Source organism: Leiobunum rupestre, chromosome 8 (genome assembly GCF_980474605.1).
Source record: "Leiobunum rupestre chromosome 8, qqLeiRupe1.1.hap1, whole genome shotgun sequence".
Lineage (NCBI taxonomy): Eukaryota > Metazoa > Arthropoda > Arachnida > Opiliones > Sclerosomatidae > Leiobunum > Leiobunum rupestre.
In genome coordinates this window covers 53,905,932-53,923,804 of record NC_143391.1, presented here as the reverse complement: position 1 = coordinate 53,923,804, position 17,873 = coordinate 53,905,932, and the positions used below count along the sequence as shown (strand labels likewise).

The 17,873-nt window shown below is 38.6% G+C and overlaps 1 protein-coding gene across 1 annotated transcript; it reads right to left on the bottom strand.

The window, feature by feature from the left end:
* Positions 1-4,186: 4,186 nt before the first annotated feature.
* On the bottom strand, positions 4,187-16,170 carry LOC149933706 (uncharacterized). Its single transcript, XM_090157391.1, has 4 exons — positions 15,980-16,170; positions 5,824-6,156; positions 5,137-5,754; positions 4,187-4,239 (listed from the first exon to the last, which is right to left on the bottom strand). The coding sequence occupies exons 2-4, from the start codon at positions 5,840-5,842 to the stop codon at positions 4,187-4,189; spliced, it is 690 nt and encodes a 229-aa protein (XP_090013517.1). The 5' UTR covers positions 5,843-6,156; positions 15,980-16,170.
* Positions 16,171-17,873: the final 1,703 nt, after the last annotated feature.

Sequence of the window (17,873 nt, the reverse complement as noted above, 5' to 3'; positions counted from 1 at the left end):
TGATACTGAAATATGAGTTGGGTGAGCGGAACCCGTTGGTTGGAATTCAACAACGTCGACGTCAGCCTCATCAGGGATGATGACATTGAAATTGGTCCAATACAATTTCAATTGACTGATGTGTTTTAAACCTCGGCTGAAGTTAGTCAAGGCGTCTTTCAGCTCGTACACAAGTGGTGTGGCTTGTCGGATTACTCGATACGGACCTTCCCATTTCGGACTTAATTTCGCGGCATGATACGTCGCGCCCTGGGAAAGATCATGAGTCCCCAGCTACACTAGAGTAACTACTGGAAGCTCCATATCTTCTCGTCGTTGATCATAATATTTTTTCTGGTGTTCTTGTGCTCTTTTCATATATACTTTAGTACGTTCAAGGTCATCATGAAGTATTGTCAATGCTATTTTAAAACTATTTTATATTTAAAATGATAATATTATAAACAGTATTTGTTTTCTTTTTAAGTGGTTAATAAGGCTGAAGTATTAAACATAATTGAAGAGTCTTCATGTTTTTAATTTTAAAGCTGTATTTATCCTTAAAATTACGTGTATTGTAGTCTTAAATCAACCATTTTCTTTCAATTTCATCTGAACGAAATTGATGCTGTCAAATAAGTCTTTTTTGAGTGTGAAATTTACTCCCAAAACATTAAATTTATTAGGTTAACATAAGTCTTGATTAAGTTATATTTAAATGTAACAAATAAAATTTGGTTACGATATTTTTGGCTGACTTATTTATTTGTTAAATAAGACGTAATCCAAATGCATCCTTATTTCATTCTTAAACAAGACTCCTATTTTGGTATGGGCTCTTTTTCGAGCCTTTTCCCCCCTCTCTTATACGCGCCCGCCATTACCTACACCCTCGGCATGGAGTCCAGGCGTGGCCGAGGGCTTGGCTCTTTGGACGGGGGTGAATGAGGGCTAATGGGGGAATACCCCAATGGACGCCCCCAGCAAAATACCGCAAAAAAATAGTGTATAGACGATAGTTAAACACCCACAAAAATATTGTGGAAGCCTAGACGGCGAGCTAGACGTTCACATTCAAACGAATTTGGCTGAAATTAAACCGAGACTGAAAGAAACGGAATGGGGTAGATTGAAAACTGAAATAAAAACAAATAATACCTTGTTGTTAAGAATGACTAATTATTTTCGCGGCTTTTTCTGGAAAAAAGGCGCGAAAATGCCGCGTCTTGATCGAGTCTTGATGCAAGCGCATTCTCTCTATCTCTCCGTTTTGGGTAAAAGATTGTCTTTCCGGTCGAGTATTTGTAAGAGATAGAAAGAAACCAGGTGGAAAAACTTATTGCCGTTGTTTAAAAACTTTGCGTTAATTCTTTTGAGTCCTCGCGAATTTCGTCTCGACCGATCTACGTACTGACGGGGGCCGCGCCGAAACATCTCTTGTCGGACATCGGCCGTGTATACAGGATACTAGGGACTGCAGTCGACTGGCGAACGAACGCTCTTCAAAGTGAATGGAGTTCTAAATACTCGTCTACATATTTCAAAGTAAAGTTTCTCGTTTTAGTGCGAATATTTGTGAAAAATACGAAACGAAACCAGGTTTGTAAAAAATGTTTACCGAACTTTTAAGTTAGCACGTGTAATATTTATTCCCTCGTGTAGTGTATAAAAGTATATAATATGATAAGTTCACATTACCACCACCAGGGGGAAGCAGGGGCAAGGTAAAATGTGGTGGCGGCAGATATAGGCATTCTAAAGGAAGGACTCACAATGTAAAGAGCTTAGTATTAGATCCTTAGTAATTAAACTATATTTTATTCTTAACATAAGTTCATTCATTTACTTTAACAAACAAACATAAAAATGGCGACGGAGATGACTCTTTTCGGTATCCACAATATTGCTTTTCACACCGATGGGAAGGAATAGGAATTTCCAAGAGAATCCAGTAGCAGAACGCTAAGCCTTTGCGTCCACGCTGCCGACCGTTAAGCCTAACGACGGTACACGAGGGTGGACAACAATCAGAGGGCACAACACTTTGAGGAAGACCACCTCTAGAATCGAGTAGCTAACAACACCACCTCGCAGCCAGTTTCAGCGCTACATTCATCACCACTACAACATAGAACATGGGGAAGCTGCCCGATTTCAATTCCGAAGTGGAGCCTTGGGCACAATACTCTCGGCGTTCGGAGGCCCATTTAGTTTTAAATAAAACCCCTGATACTGAGAAAACTGCAGTTCTGATATTGCCGGCTGCAACTTTGACATTATTAAACAGTTTAGTTCAACCACAAACCGTAACGACATCAGAGTACGCCGATGTGGCTGCATTGTTTAATAAGCACTATAATCCGACCCTTCTCGCAATATTAATAGTTGCTTTCTCTGAACTATCTTAAACTTCCTAAATAATTTAAAGTATGGGCTAAGAAAAGCTTATGTCGGAATGTGCGGGTACGACAGAGATGTGGAAGCAACAAGGGTCGTGTTTTACGGCCGTGTAAACTCTTCCCAAGGGATGCTGACCAGAGAGGACTGAGAACTTAAGTATACATTTGACTGTAGACGAATATTTAGGGGTGTTTGAGGTAATCCGTTATAAACTCATGATAAATTGAATTCAGGTTTAATACATATCGGTTTAAGTTGTTTAAGTGTCGTTGTTTAAGTGTAGTTGTTTGATGTTGATATGTAAGTGTTGATATGTAAGTGTTGTGCTGAATTAAGTTGTTGAAGTGTTTTATTATGATGTTTAATTAAACCTGGCAATTCCTGATTTAAGTATTCTCCTTTCTAGTTATAAGCGGCAAAGCCTACTTACGAATCTAGACCTGCAGCTACGCTATCTCCAATAGTGAACGATACGCGTCTACCCGGGATATCTATTAAATTGTAACGTACGGAGTGGTGCCAAATTACGTACTCAGCTATTGCAACAAAGCATACTTCTTCCGATAGGAAGTGAAGTATGCAGTCGTGGATTTTTAGATATTCTATTCGATGAACATTCAAAGTTAGACCATGGCTTTAGAGCCAGCGATTTAGATGTTAAAGATCGACAAAACTTCGACGCGGCGAAACGAGTTTTCTCAAACAGGGTCATTGAAATTTTATAGGAAGTCCCGCAATCAGTTGGTAATAGAATGTATCTGAAAATGGCACATTATTCTGTCGAGCCATTTATGAACGAAAATTTAACGCCTATTGAAAGAATAAATATGTGTTGGTGTTCGATGTTCTTTTTCAGAGGCTGGAAAGCATGGCTTAAAGCTAAAAAGGGATTCACACTTAAAGACAATTTCATATCTAGAAACGCGCACCTTTGCATTGAAATTAACGCTCATTCGTTGCTCATTTTGTACATGTACACGCTACACAATGCATTTCTTCAAACTCTATTGGGAAGCCAACAGTGTGAAAGCTTTTTTAGAGCAGCTAGAAGTTTGTCATGCGTTTTTTCTACTGTTGTCAATTTTTCAGTCAATGAATTATTATATAGATTCCACAGGCTAGATGTCCAAATGTAAACTTCAAAAAATGTTCTGTTTTGTATCCCAAAAGACAAGAAGAAAATAGAAATCCAAGCTTCAGAAGCGAGTGTTTTTCCAGATATAGTTGAAATCCATCTAGCTATTTCCGAAAGCCAAGTTCAGGCATTAAGCTATTTAAATGATGTTGGAATAACAGTTTCTCTAAAGGACTTGGAAAGTTCGGAATTTGGTTCGGTGGACTCCGAGTTCACCACGGACTCTGCAATTGAGAATGTCAATTTACCGGAATTAATCAACGAAGAACCTGATCCAGACGACATTTTATTATTAAATAGCAGTAGCTCATTGCCTGAAAATATTGTTTCTTTTCAAATCAATATCAGTACAAACGGACCATTCGTGGAATGCCGTTACAAAAATAAAACGACGATAATTAGAAAAACCACTGTTCTTGGTTGTTACAAGACCCTGATCGCTTGTCCAGCGACCGAATTATCAGAGTTCGCTCATCTACCAAAAGAATTAATTATTTTTGAAGATGACCATGTAAAATTACCAGTAGAGCTCTTCGAACATTTGAAAACACTTTTGTAAAAATTCGTGTGGCCTGCAAAGAGCCGTTTTATTTTGCCTGCCTGTTTATAAACTTGGTTGAAGTAATAAAAATAATTTTTTTTGTTTCACTTGAAAGTAATAATTTCTTAGATTTAAATTAATTTGAGCGATTTCAAAAATGCGTTTTTAGGGGTGACATTGCTACCTGTATTATACGGAATTTTTTTTACATACTTTTACACTATATTATGAAACCTCCTAAAATTAATGATTACGGAATCGAACAAGAATCACCGAATCGAACCAGAATCACGGAATCGAATAAGAATCAGGGAATATTAAGGAATCATGGCGGAATCACGGAATCTTACTAGAATCTAGAATCTTAGAAGAATCAATAATCTTGATTCCAGATTCCTTGATTCGGAATCTCGTACACGATTCCTCGAAGTGACGGACCCCTCGGGGGTAAGACACTCTGCGAACTCGGTGTATGTTCAGTAACGCTCAACGGTGAGTCCGTTGAGCATTTTGAAAACCGGTTTCTTACTGTACGGGTTTCAACGAAATTTCGTTTGACGTCACAATAGAGAGGGGTATAGCCTTCTGGTGATTGAGAATTTCATTCTCAATCACCAGAAGGACACAAAGCTGTAGCTCCCGCCGTTCACCCGCGCCTCTCCCCCTTGATCACCAAAATTTCTAATCACCAGATTCTCTCTCCCCCACTCCCATTCACTGGATACTTTATCTCTCGTTCACCAGCTCCTTTCCCCCATTGCTTTCACCCCTTCTAATCACCAGTTGCTTTCCTCCATCCCCATTCTCCAAAATTTGTTTTCCTCGTGCAGATATCTGGAGATTCCCCATTCTCCAAAATTTGTTTTCCTCGTGCAGATATCTGGAGATTAGATTTTTACCCGTTTGCTTATCGCTTTCGAACCCCTTAATTTCTAATCTCTAGGCAATAAAAACAAGTTATTTACATTTAATTTTTTATTTTAGAACTTTGTTTACATGTTAGTAGGTACTATCAGATATTCCATTAGATGGTTATCTTGTGCATTACACAATGAAAACAAATTAAAGTAGCTAAGTTTACAGGATAATTGATTATCTACGAGTAAATTAGTAAAATCTTGTAGTACTTCCGAGGGTGCTTTAAAACAGCCAAAATAAGATTTTACTTGATGGTACGAATTAAATTGATCTGGGTACAAAAATAAACCCTCGAAAGGTTTTCCATATAATAATTCGTGAATTTTTTTAAGGTTTTTAACAATAGCTAAGTACATGCATTCGATAACATTTTTATGTTCGTTTAAAAGATTTATTTGAAACCGAATAAAATCAATTTTTTTTTGGAACTCACCGATTTCGCGAGCTCCCAGATCCATAACATGACCGTAGGCAGAGTTCAATTTGATGTTGTTGGTTGTGGCGACGACGGATACGTTGTTGTCGTGATAGTCGATGATGTTGTGGGTTAGAGACGATGCTCCGGTTTGCGTAGCGGCGAAAAGCTCTCCCCAAAGAGAGAGTAGATTGGTGAAAGCTTCGGAGGTCAGGAACAGAATATTTTCGTTCGATTTTTTGAAGAAGAGAACTTGTAATTTTGATCCGTCGAAACCAAAAGAAATGTAGACTGATCCTCCTAACGTGATTTTTATGTTGATACGTCTTTCTTGGCCCCTGCGTTTGGATACGGTATGCGTCTCGGCTATAGAAAATGAAAATGTTAAGCCTTTGTCTATTGAAATAGTAATAGTATTAATAAAATAATGCTTACCAATAGATCGTTTTTCCATGTTTACGGTAGATGAGGAGAGCAAAGCGGATGCACTTCTTTTCAGTTCAGCGTCTCAGAGAGAAATGACGCATGGGAGATTAATCAGTTCCTATCTTGTTGAGATTAATTCATCACGTGATCTAAACTTCAAATAACCCTCAAATTCTATCGGCTCTCTCTCTCTGAGATAACAGTTCTAGACACTCGAAATTAAACCGTCCCGTGCTCGAAACTGCCTCTAATTATTCCCATTGACGTCACATATTAATCCACTTGGAAGAAGAAAAAAACCCATTGTAGTTTCCTCTCGAGAGCTTGTGATGCAATCATATCCTAGAAAACAATACAATTAATAGAAATTAACATAAAATTAGTATACTTTTAATACCATTTTGTGAACTACAGTGAAAAAAGTTACAATTTTACGGTAGAAACGTTTTCAAAATACCACAAAATGAACTCAAATAAGAAAATTGTAATTAAAATAATCACTACGGCTATAATTTTAGAAGGTTGTTTCAGGACGGTGATTATGGCAGATGTTTGTACTTCAGTGTCCATATCGGAAATGAAGTTAAATGGAATATTTTGCGTAAATAAGTATAAATTTTAGCATAACCCTAATATATTCTCGAGAACTGAACAAGTTCTTTGGGAATAAGAGATAAGCTTACTATCTTCCCCTAGATCCTATATAAGGGGGGTGCCTGAACCGGGGGAACGTCACTCTATTGTTGTTCTTTGTGCGTCTAGTACCAGGATTTTTGAAGCGCGCTCTCTCTCTACGTAAGTTTATTTTGATTTTTTTTATCGTAATTTTTTTAATAAGGTTTAAGTATATTGGCATTAAAATGAAAGGTATACAATACCCAGAAATTAATTTAGTTGATACCCCGGAAATGATTATAATCGACTCCCCTGAATTGATTGATATAACTGATAACGAGCTCCCGGAAGTACCCATAGTAACTTTACCCGATTCTCCAGAAATGGAAATAATAGATTTAACTGATACCCAAGACCCTACCCTTTCCTTAACTACAGTAACTGATTCGCAATTGGAACGTTTAAAAGAAATGACAATGGTACGAGATTATCTTAGAGAATATCAACTAACCCATCAAATCTGTTCGCCCCCTATCGTTAATTTACCTTCACCCCTTTTAAGACCTAGTTCTATTCCACCTGACGAAGTACGTTATTCGCCCTCGTATACGCCTATGGAAGCTCCCTCACCCTTTCTAGAATCAGATGACACATGCTACTCTTTATCTTTGGAAGATAATTTTATCATGTCGTCCCCCAGTACGGACAGCATTCAGCGCTTAGCTGAGAACGTACAAGTTGCCCGACGGGACGCGGAGGAACTTGCAGCCGCAGCCGCAAGGGCAGCCGAAATGTTCGAGGAAGCTAAAGCGTTGTTAGCTGCTCGTACGGCTAGTAGTAGCAGGCCCCCTCATAATATTTCCCCTCAGCGTAATAATGACCCTATAGCGGTCGCTGGCCCCTCACGAGCTCTGCAGTATTCACCTCCATCGTCTCAGACTGCTGAGAAAAACGCGAACCCCGAGAACGCAAATTTGGCTGCCCCCACTTCGTCTCCTCCTCCTCAAGTTGGAGGTGGTGGGCTGGTTGACGTTCCAATAACACCTCCGTCCTTTCCTAATTTACCAGGTTCTGTTAAAATATTGAATAATAATATCCAAAATTTCCCAAATTTTGGACTAATGGGACGGACTTTAAATGTCCGGTTAGAAAATAATATAGAAAACGGTATTTATATATTGATGGAAACCCTATTGGAGGACTGTTTGCCTTCAGATATGGTTTCGGTTTCATTCGTGAACGTCACTAACCACAGCTTTCAAATTAACGTCAGTTTCCGGCTTCGGGACCAATTAGACTTGCAATGGTTGATGATGTATATCGATGAAAAAAGTTATAGATCCGAGAACGATGGTAGTTTTTTTGAAGGAATAGTTACGGTTACGTTTAATCGAGTCAGATTACCTCAAGGAGGAGCTAGATCAGTTGGGTTAGGGATTTCCCTTGAAAAAGAGTTTTCTTTTTATAAAAAATGCACCATAACGATAAATAACCATGATAAAATTTGTTTAGCACGAGCTCTTGTAGTAGCCATAGCTCATAGAGAATACATGGATAATAAAAATGATGGAGAACTTAAAAGAAAATATACTACTATAAGACAGTGTAGAGGAAAAAATATTGAAACGCTATTACAGACCCGCGAAGCTAGGACCCTTTTGGCATATTCTGCTTTAACAGACGAAGAATGCGCTGGTCCGGACGCTTTAACTCGCTTCCAAGAAATCTTGCCCGAATACAGTATTATCGTTTTTCGATTACGCGATCCCGTACCCTTAGTTATTTTCGGCGACGTCAAAGAAGAGAGGGAACTAGAAGGGCCTCTCCGCAAACGTCTTTATCTTCTAAATATTGACACACATTTCAACGTAATTACTAATCCCAAACCCCTTTTCGCGTTTAATTACTTTTGCGAAAAATGTTTAGTAGGTTTTAATAATCTCAGTGAGCATAAATGCCTTCTTTTCTGTCACGCTTGTTGTAGAAAACAAGATTGCAGGAAGGAGGTAGATAAAATAACTTGCCAAACATGTTTAAGAGTTTTCCCTAATCAAAATTGTTACGATTACCATTTATCAGGACCCGAGCCCTTATGCAATAAAATTTACGTTTGTAATCTTTGCGGAAAATTTATCAGTATGTTTAAGCGTAAGGTAGTACACGTTTGTGGAGAGACCTATTGTCTTTCGTGTAGTGAGTTTAACCCCGCAGGTCATCTATGTTACATGCAACCTTTAAAGACCGTCCGTAAAGATTCTGCCGATAAAACTACTCGTTCTCGAATAAATAGCAATAATAAACGGGTCCACGACTCCGACAATGAACAATCACCACTGACCAAGAGAAGTACTCCAAAAACGGAAGTCTTTGTTTTTTATGACTTGGAATGTAAACAAACAAATCGTACTGACGCCAATGCTTTGATTCACGAACCAATTTTATGCGTTTCGCAAAAAGCGTGTAAATTCTGTTTCGAAGAAAAAGATAGTCAGTACGCATGCGCTAAATGCGGTTGTGGTCCTCGGGAAAAAATATTTCTCTCAAAAGACCCCGTCGGCGACTTTCTAGAGTATCTTCGTACGCTTAACAGAGTGGCTGATAAGATAATATGTATTGCCCATAACGCTAAAGGTTACGACGCGCAATTTATAGTACGTAAAATGATCGATTTAAAGTGGACCCCTAAAGTCTTGACAGACGGGACCAAATTCATGTATGTACAATATAAAAAATTAAAATTCTTAGATTCCTTAAATTTTATGCCCTTTGCCCTTTCTCAATTCGTTTCCACATTTGGTTTAGATAATAATTTAAATAAGGGACATTTCCCGCATTTACTGTTTAATACCGTAGACCATGAATTTGATCCAGCCCGTTCGAACGAAACCAATTACGTACTACATAATGACATGCCTCCGATGGACGCGTACGACCCTAATCGTTTAAGCGGTAAGGCCTACGATGAATTTATCCAGTGGTATAACGATTCCCGGTCCGAAGCTTGCGGTAATTCGGACCCCAACTTTAATTATTTTGATTATAAAAGAGATTTAATCCGGTACTGTCGCCAGGACGTAAACATTCTTTTGCAAGGCTGTTTATCATATCGTTCTATTTTCATGGATAAATTCGAAATAGACCCGTTCTTAACTGCGATAACGATTGCGGGAGTATGCAGTTTTATCTTTAGGAAACACTTTTTACAGCCCGATACGATTGGTGTAGTGCCCCCTTTTGGCTATCGTATGAACTGCAACCAGAGTTTTGTAGCGATCGAATGGCTTGAATCGATGTCTCACTTACGAGGGAAGGAAATTCAGTCTGCTTTTAATGGATTTGAACCTAGAATTCTTAACATTAACGTGGACGGACTTCTCGATAACGAAGTCTTTCAATATCACGGTTGTTATTATCACGGGTGTAAAACGTGTTTTCCTATCAATAGAAACTTAGCGTTATACGGCGACCACACTCAGACCCATAATTCGCGATACGCGTCAACCATTGCTACCACTAACCGCTTGAAACAATTGGGATACACTGTTCATGAAAAATGGGGATGTACCTTCAAAGCTGAGAGGAGTACTAACCCCGCCATCAACGCATATCTTTCTACCGAAAATTAAAAATTAAAAATTAAAGAGCCAATCCGCCCCCGCGAAGCCTTTTTCGGAGGACGTACGTCAGCCTTGAAATTACATCACAAGTGTAAAGAGGGGGAGGAAATTAAATACATTGATATTTGTTCACTCTATCCGTGGTGTAACAAGTATTGTAAGTTACCCGTGTCTCGAAATCAGCAGGATTGTCCCCACGAAGACTCAGAGCGACAAATAACTGGTACTTGGGTTGCAGACGAGGTACAGTTGGCAATCGAAATGGGTTACAAGGTCATTTCTATTCACGAAATTTGGGAATACGAGGTAGTAAAATACGACCCGATATCGAAAGAGGGCGGTCTTTTCTCCGAGTAAGTCAACGCGTTTCTTAAACTCAAACAGGAATCCAGCGGCTTACCCTCGGGAATAGAGACCGATGAAGAGATTAAGAAATACGTTGACGAATATTACGAAAAGGAAGGAGTAAAACTTGATCCTACCAATATTAAAAAGAACCCTGGTCTTCGTACCATCGCGAAGCTTTGTCTTAACTCTTTTTGGGGTCGTTTTGGTTTAAACCCTCGCAAAGACCAATCGGCCATTATTAGCGATCCCAAAAAGTTTTTCGATTTATTCTTAGACCCCGACATAGAAGTTAAATCGGTTATTCCCTTAAGTCAAACGCATTGCGTGATCAAGTGGGCGTTTTTGAAAGATATTGATCTTGTTTACCCAAACACGAACGTAGTAATTGCAGCCTATACGACCGCAATGGCTAGGATCAAGTTATACTCTTATTTAAGGAGATTAGGCCAGCTTACGTATTATTATGATACGGACAGTTGCATTTATCTAAAAGAACGAGATGGAATAGAGATTGAGATGGGCAACTATCTCGGAGACATGACCGATGAGTTGGAAAAGTACGGAAAAGGCTCGTACATCCAAGAATTGGCAACAGGTGGTGCAAAAAATTACGCCTTTAAAGTACTGAACCCTACGACCGGTAAAGTCTCCTACGAAATGAAAGTCAAAGGGTTCCGTATAAATCAAGGCATTAAAGATTTGGTTAATATGGACACGCTTAAAAGATTGATAGGTGTCGACGGAGAAACGAACGAGCCAGTAACCATACCACAGCCGAGGCAGATTTTGCGTCTACCCGATCATACGGTCGTTTCCGTCGACCGTACTAAAATCTATAGACCCGTCGTAGACAAGGTACGGTTACTGGACGACTTCACTACGGTACCCTACGGCTATAAAGCGAATCTAATTGGTCCTGAGGACGGGGACGTAGAGCCCTCCAATCGCTAATTCTCGCTAAAAATTAGTCTCTCCACTCTAAAGTGAATATAGGTTTCAGTCTTACGACTCTAAAGTAAATATAGTCTTGCGACTCTAATGTGAATATCAAACCTATACGGGGTAAGGGATGAAATAGGTTATTCGATTATATTTTTCCTCCGCTGAAGAGTCCCATAAATTTAACCGAATTTTAATTTACATTTTCATTTGTACGCTAGTACTCGAAGGGAGATAACCATGCAATTTATTCATCCGTTTAATTGCGTAACGGCAGGCCCGAGTCAGAGTGGCAAAAGCTATTTAATTGAATCTATAATTAATCACGAAGAGGAAATGTTTGTTCCGGGTTTCAAAGAAATACATTGGTATTACGGAGAATGGCAAGCTCTATTCGATAAAATGAAGCACAGGGTAGTTTTTAAAGAAGGATTGCCTGTTTTATCTGATTATAACGGAAAAGATCCTATATTATTAGTTATCGACGACCAGATGAACGAGAGTAAAGGTCAAATTGGTGATTTATTCGTGAAAGGCACCCATCACCGTTCTCTAAGCGTTATTTTTATTACACAGAACTTATTCCATCAATCAAAAGATAGCAGATCCATTTCCCTGAATTCGCATTACATAATTTTATTGAAAAGCCCCCGAGACCGTCAGCAAGTGGCTTATCTCGCTAGACAAATGTTCCCTGATAAGTGGCGTTTTGTAGTTGACGCTTACGAAGACGCGACTTCGAGACCTCACGGTTACCTAGTATTCAATTTAACTCAAACTTGTCCCGAAGATCAAAGAGTCTTGACTAATATTTTACCGGGAGAAACGTGCTACGCTTATCTCCCTAAATAAATAAATAGAACTTACATTTCGTAACTTCAATCAGTTATGAATCATGTCTCGTAGAGTACGTATCGAGAGAGACGCTCTCCGATATCTCGGTCGTTGCAAACCCGTTCAAAGAAAAGCCATTTTAGCTAAAGCCGACAAATCCCTCATAGACGCTATCAGTGAATGTATTCATAACACTTTAATTGGTAACGTAAAACTATCAAATACCCAAAAAACCAGGTTATCTCGTCATAAAAATACCCTTCGAAAACTAGCTAGTAAGCGGGTAGCTTGAAAAAGTAAAAAGAAATTGTTAGTTCAGTCTGGGGGCGGATTTTTCTCGTTTCTTCTACCCGTCGTTTCAACCCTTCTTGGTTCTATATTTGGTAGTAAACAATGAAACACGCCAGAAAAATGATTCTCGTCCCTAGCGGCGTTTTAAAGCCAGACCCGTTCCCGCACCCCCTCGCTCTGACAGTCTCTGAATTAGACGTTAAGATGGACCAAATATTAAATATGAAAGATTTAGACGACGCCTCGAAATGGATTTTATACGAACAAGCTTTAATGACACACGGAAATCTACGTAAGCAAGCATCGGCTCCTAAAGAAATCGAAATTGCCCCCGCATTCGACTCGCTAAGTAGGGACTGGATAGACGATTTGCCTTTGATATATTACCAAAAAGCGCAAAGCATGGTGGATCAGTTGGAAACTGTACCCGAAAGAATACGGTGGGATGAAAACGGGGAGCTCGTAATAAACGGTCGACCTATTAAAGGTTCCAATATTAGCGAAATTACCAAAGCGTATTTAAATCCTAAAACCCACCCAAAACCTATCGGATATTTCGCGTTTATTTCCAATTTAACCCAATTTAACTCTTCACCGGCTATCCAAGGCTTTCCCTCCCCGCTAGCTCCGAGAACCCGACAACGACGTTCTCCCGTTAAGCGCGAGTATCCGGTTCCTCAAAGTGGGCGTGCGCGCAGGAGAGATAAGCCCCGTCCCCCTCGTAGCCTCGACCGAGATCACTCCTCCACGTCTGACTCTTCTCTTCACTCTTATAAACAAACAAGGAGTCGCGCGCAAAAGTCTAAAGTATGGGCGAAGCTATTTTAGAAAAAATATATTTTAACCCGAAGCATCCGGCTTCTTTCGGAGGCGCTGAAAGGTTATTCCAGTCCGTAAAGTCTCACGGCTTAAGTAGGGAAACTGTAGAAAAATGGTTAAGAGGAATCGACGCTTTTACGATGCATAGGCCGAAATATAAAAAGTTTCAACGAAATAAAATAGTAATTAGTAATATAAGGGAACAATACCAGGCTGATATTAACGATATGCGCTCGTTAGAGGCAGATAATGACGGATACAAATACATTTTAACAATTATAGACTGTTTTAGTAGAAAAGCGTGGGGGTTACCTCTTAAAACTAAATCGGGGAAAGAGGTTTTGAAAAATATAAAAATTGTTTTTAAAGACGGAATTCCATATAAATTTCAATCGGACAAGGGCACGGAATTTAGGAATAAAGAAGTACAAGGATATTTCAAAAAGAATAAAGTTAAATTTTTTAGTACCGAAAATGACGAAATAAAAGCCTCTATCGTAGAAAGGTTTAATAGAACGTTAAAAACAAAAATGTATAGATATTTTACCCATCACTCCACAAATAGATATTTGGAAGTCTTACAGGACTTGGTCGAAGCGTACAATTCCTCTTATCATAGCTCAATTAAAATGGCCCCCAATGACGTTTCGGAAAATAACGTATTACGTGTGTACAATAATATCTACTCTAAATATTATGCCGAGAAACTGAAAATGAAACCGCAATTCCAAGTAGGGGATTTGGTTAGAATAAATACAACTAAAATGATATTTCAAAAGGGTTTCGAAGCTAATTATACCGAAGAAATATTTAAAGTCGTAGCTATAGTTAAAAGACATCCTCCCGTTTATAAAATAAAAGACTTATCAGAAATCGATATAAAAGGGACGTTCTATTTTCGAGAGCTTCAAAAGGTCAGCGCGCCTCGCTCGTTCAAGTTAAACAAGGTTTTGCGACAGAGAACTAAAAACGGAGTAAAACAATTGTACGTTAGTTGGCTAGGATATCCTCCATCGTTTAATAGTTGGGTTAATCAAGATGACGTCTGGGATTTACATAACTCTTCCTAGTAATACTAGAGATAAGAATAAGAATAATTCAGAAAATACTCTAGTCTCGTATTCTACAACGTTGGCCAAACCCATTAGTTTACGTGGAGATTGGGAAATTGCCCTGGTAGAAATTATTTATCCTTTATCTTTTTATAACGTAAGCGAACCAATGGGCTGTGGAATAGAAATTAAGGAATTACTATCGAAACCTCCAGCCCACATAGTAGATTACAAATATACGTACGACTTCCGAGAGATACCTCAGGGCTACTACAAAAATCCTCATGAACTTTTGGCCGTACTTAATGAAAGTATTAAAAGTTTGAACCTTGATTTAAAGGAAAGCGCTAATTCAGAGTTCGATAATGATTCATTAGGAAAATTTGAATATAGTTTAGAAAGTGGACACGTACAATACACTTCCTATAGTAAACATTATTATCAACTCGAGTTAACGCCAAAGTTGAGGAAAATTTTAGGATTTAGAGATAATGTTACTGATATTTCACCTAAGGTAGCATTCAGATCAGATTCCCCTATGCAATTAAACTTATTCATCCCCGATCTTATGTTCGTGTATTCCGATTTGGTAGGAAATGAAATGGTTGGGGATACATTAGCCCCCCTTTTGCGAACAATTGTTGTAGACCAAAACGCCCCCAATGGATCAACCGTTTCAAAAACTTTCGATTCTCCGCATTACCTTAAACTGAGTAGAAATTATTTTGACTGTATCGACATTAATATAAGAACTAGTTTAGGTGAATTCGTGCCATTTCAGTTTGGTTCAGTCACGTGTAAAGTACATTTACGGCGAGCTCAGTAAAAAAAAAAGAATGGCTTATCAGTACGTTGATAGAAATTGTCCCTACATGCAATATTATTTAAATCAGGCGGGGGGCGGAGTAGATTTACCTTATTTCTCTGGGTTTGCGGGACAAAAAGGACACGGAATTGGTAGCTTTTTTTCAGGGCTAGCTAGGTTTGTATTCCCATTCCTAAAACAGTCTGCCAAATACGTGGGAAAAAGGGCTCTTTCTACAGGAAAGAAAGTACTCGGAGACGTCTTGCAAGGTCAGGACTTAAAAACGTCAGCCAATAAACGAATGACAGAAACTGTGGACGAAATGGCAGCGCAAGAAGGTTCGGGTCGTCGCAAGAGAAGAAAAACTACTAAGAAAGCATTGAAGAAGAAGAAAAAGAGTTCAGTTAAACGCCGCAAGTTCACGCGTACGGTTCGCGATATTTTTGCTCTCTAAAACAATGGAAGTACTTAAAAGCGAATTAAATATTTTCAACGAACTACCAACTCAACTCAGCGTTGAAAAAGGTCAAACGGTATGGTGTAAGCCAATTTCATCTATCGACAGCAGTTCTATCATCGAATTCGTGGTACCGGGTACGGGAGACTCTTACACAGATTTGGCAATGACAATGATATATTGTAAAGTAAAAATGGTCAAAACCAACGGTGACAACTTGAATGCCGGGTCTAACGTTTCGCTCGTGAACAATTCTCTGCATTCGCTATTCAAACAATGCGAAGTGAAACTCAATGATACGACGGTTTCACCATCGGCCTCAAATTACCCCTATAGGGCCTATATCGAAACCTTGCTCAACTTTGGGTACGATGCAAAAAACACTCACCTTGCGACATCTGGATGGTACGATGACACGGCTGGAAGTATGGATCTGATAACAAACGCCGGATTCATAAAACGTCAGGTTCTAGCTGCTGAATCAAAAGAAATTGAACTTTACGGGAACATTTTTTGTGACATTTTTAATTTCAACAAATATTTAATTAATGGCGTACAACTTAAGGTTTCACTCACTAGAAATAGCGATAATTTTACCCTTTTTAGCGACACTGTCGACGCGTATAAAGTCGAATTTATAGACGCTGCTCTAATTGTACGTAAAGTTAAAATTATGCCTAAAATTTTATTAGCCCATCAGCAAGGATTATTACGTAGCAATGCCAAATATCCCTTTACTCGTACCGAAATTAAAGTTAAAACATTGGCTAGTTCTATTCAGAACGATAGTTTTGACAATATATTCTTAGGTCCGATGCCCAACAGAGTCATTATTGGTTTAGCCACCAACAAAGCGTATAAGGGCTCCGTTAAGTCTAATCCTTATAATTTTGAAAATTTCGACCTAAATTATTTGGCTCTATACGTTGATAACGAACAAATCCCTTCGAAAGCGTTGACCCCTAATTTTAATAGTAAACAATTTACGCTAGCCTATCATTCGCTATTCTCGGGATCAGTGATACTCTACCAAGACGAGGGAAATCACATCGCGTTGGCTCACTTTCCTCTAGGCTTTGCCCTATATGCTTTTGATTTAACCCCAGACAATTCGGCCAGTGACGTCACGTTTTGGAACCCCGTAAAGAGAGGGCAACTACGTTTAGATTTAGGATTTGGTACCCCTTTAAAAGATTCTACGGTTGTTATCGTGTACGCTGAATTTCAATCTTGTTTACAGATAGATAAAAATAGGAACATTATTCGAGACTATTAAAATGACTACGACAAACGTGGACTTATCTCAGGCACTGTATAAAACATCGAACTTTTTAGGCGTTTTTTCTTCAGATAATTTAAAACCCATGGTGAAATATCCGCAATCGCTTATCATTAATTTTGATAAAAGGGGAGAAACAGGTTCTCATTGGATTTGCGTCTACGTCGATGGCCGAAAACGGGGATTCTATTTTGATTCAATGGGGCTTCCCCCATTTTTACCCACAATCAGAAAATATTTAAATTCAATGTGTAAGACGTGGACATTTAGCAAAAGACGATTGCAAGGACTAACTAGTAACGTTTGCGGCGAATATTGCGTAATGTATATTTTGCATAGAACTAAAGGACAGAGTACAAAAACGTACTACCAAAAGTTTTCCAAAAATTGGGAAAAAAACGACAGCAAGATATTTTTATCTTTCGCAAATCATGCTAGAAAAATCATCACATCGAATTTAGCGAATCCATTAGCTAGAGAGAGAGGTATGGTGACTGACTGGAAAAAATCCGGTTCCAGAGGATAAAACAATATATTCCCACGCTATCTGGTATCTTTTAGAGATATGACCCGACCTCTCTCGAAAACATGCGCGCGCTTCTATGAGCGCAAAACCATTTACTTTCGAATAAAATAAACCATCCAAAAACAAAAAAAATTAAAATAGAATCAGAAAGTATTGGTAAACTAGTTAGGACAACGTGGGTGGTTTACGCAATCTAGCATGAAAACAAAACATTGGTAGAAATATATTATTGCATTATTCCTGTACGTTCTATTTAAAGTACTTTCTAAAAGTCATTGAAATCTGTTACCGTCTTGAACCATTGAAATATGTTTTCTACCCGTCATTAACAAAATATCTTTAGTACACGCAAAATAAGATTGGTGAAAAAAACATTGCCTTGGATAATTTAACAGGGATTTAGTTAGCTTTGGGTCTTGTAATGATAAAAAAGATTGAAATTTGACTCTGCCATTTTATTTAATAATATAAACTCAT

Coding starts and splice junctions, on each gene's coding strand:
- LOC149933706 (XM_090157391.1), bottom strand. Junction 4,240..5,136: donor CGTAGATAATCAATTATCCT/GTAAACTTAGCT, acceptor CGTATAATACAG/GTAGCAATGTCACCCCTAAA.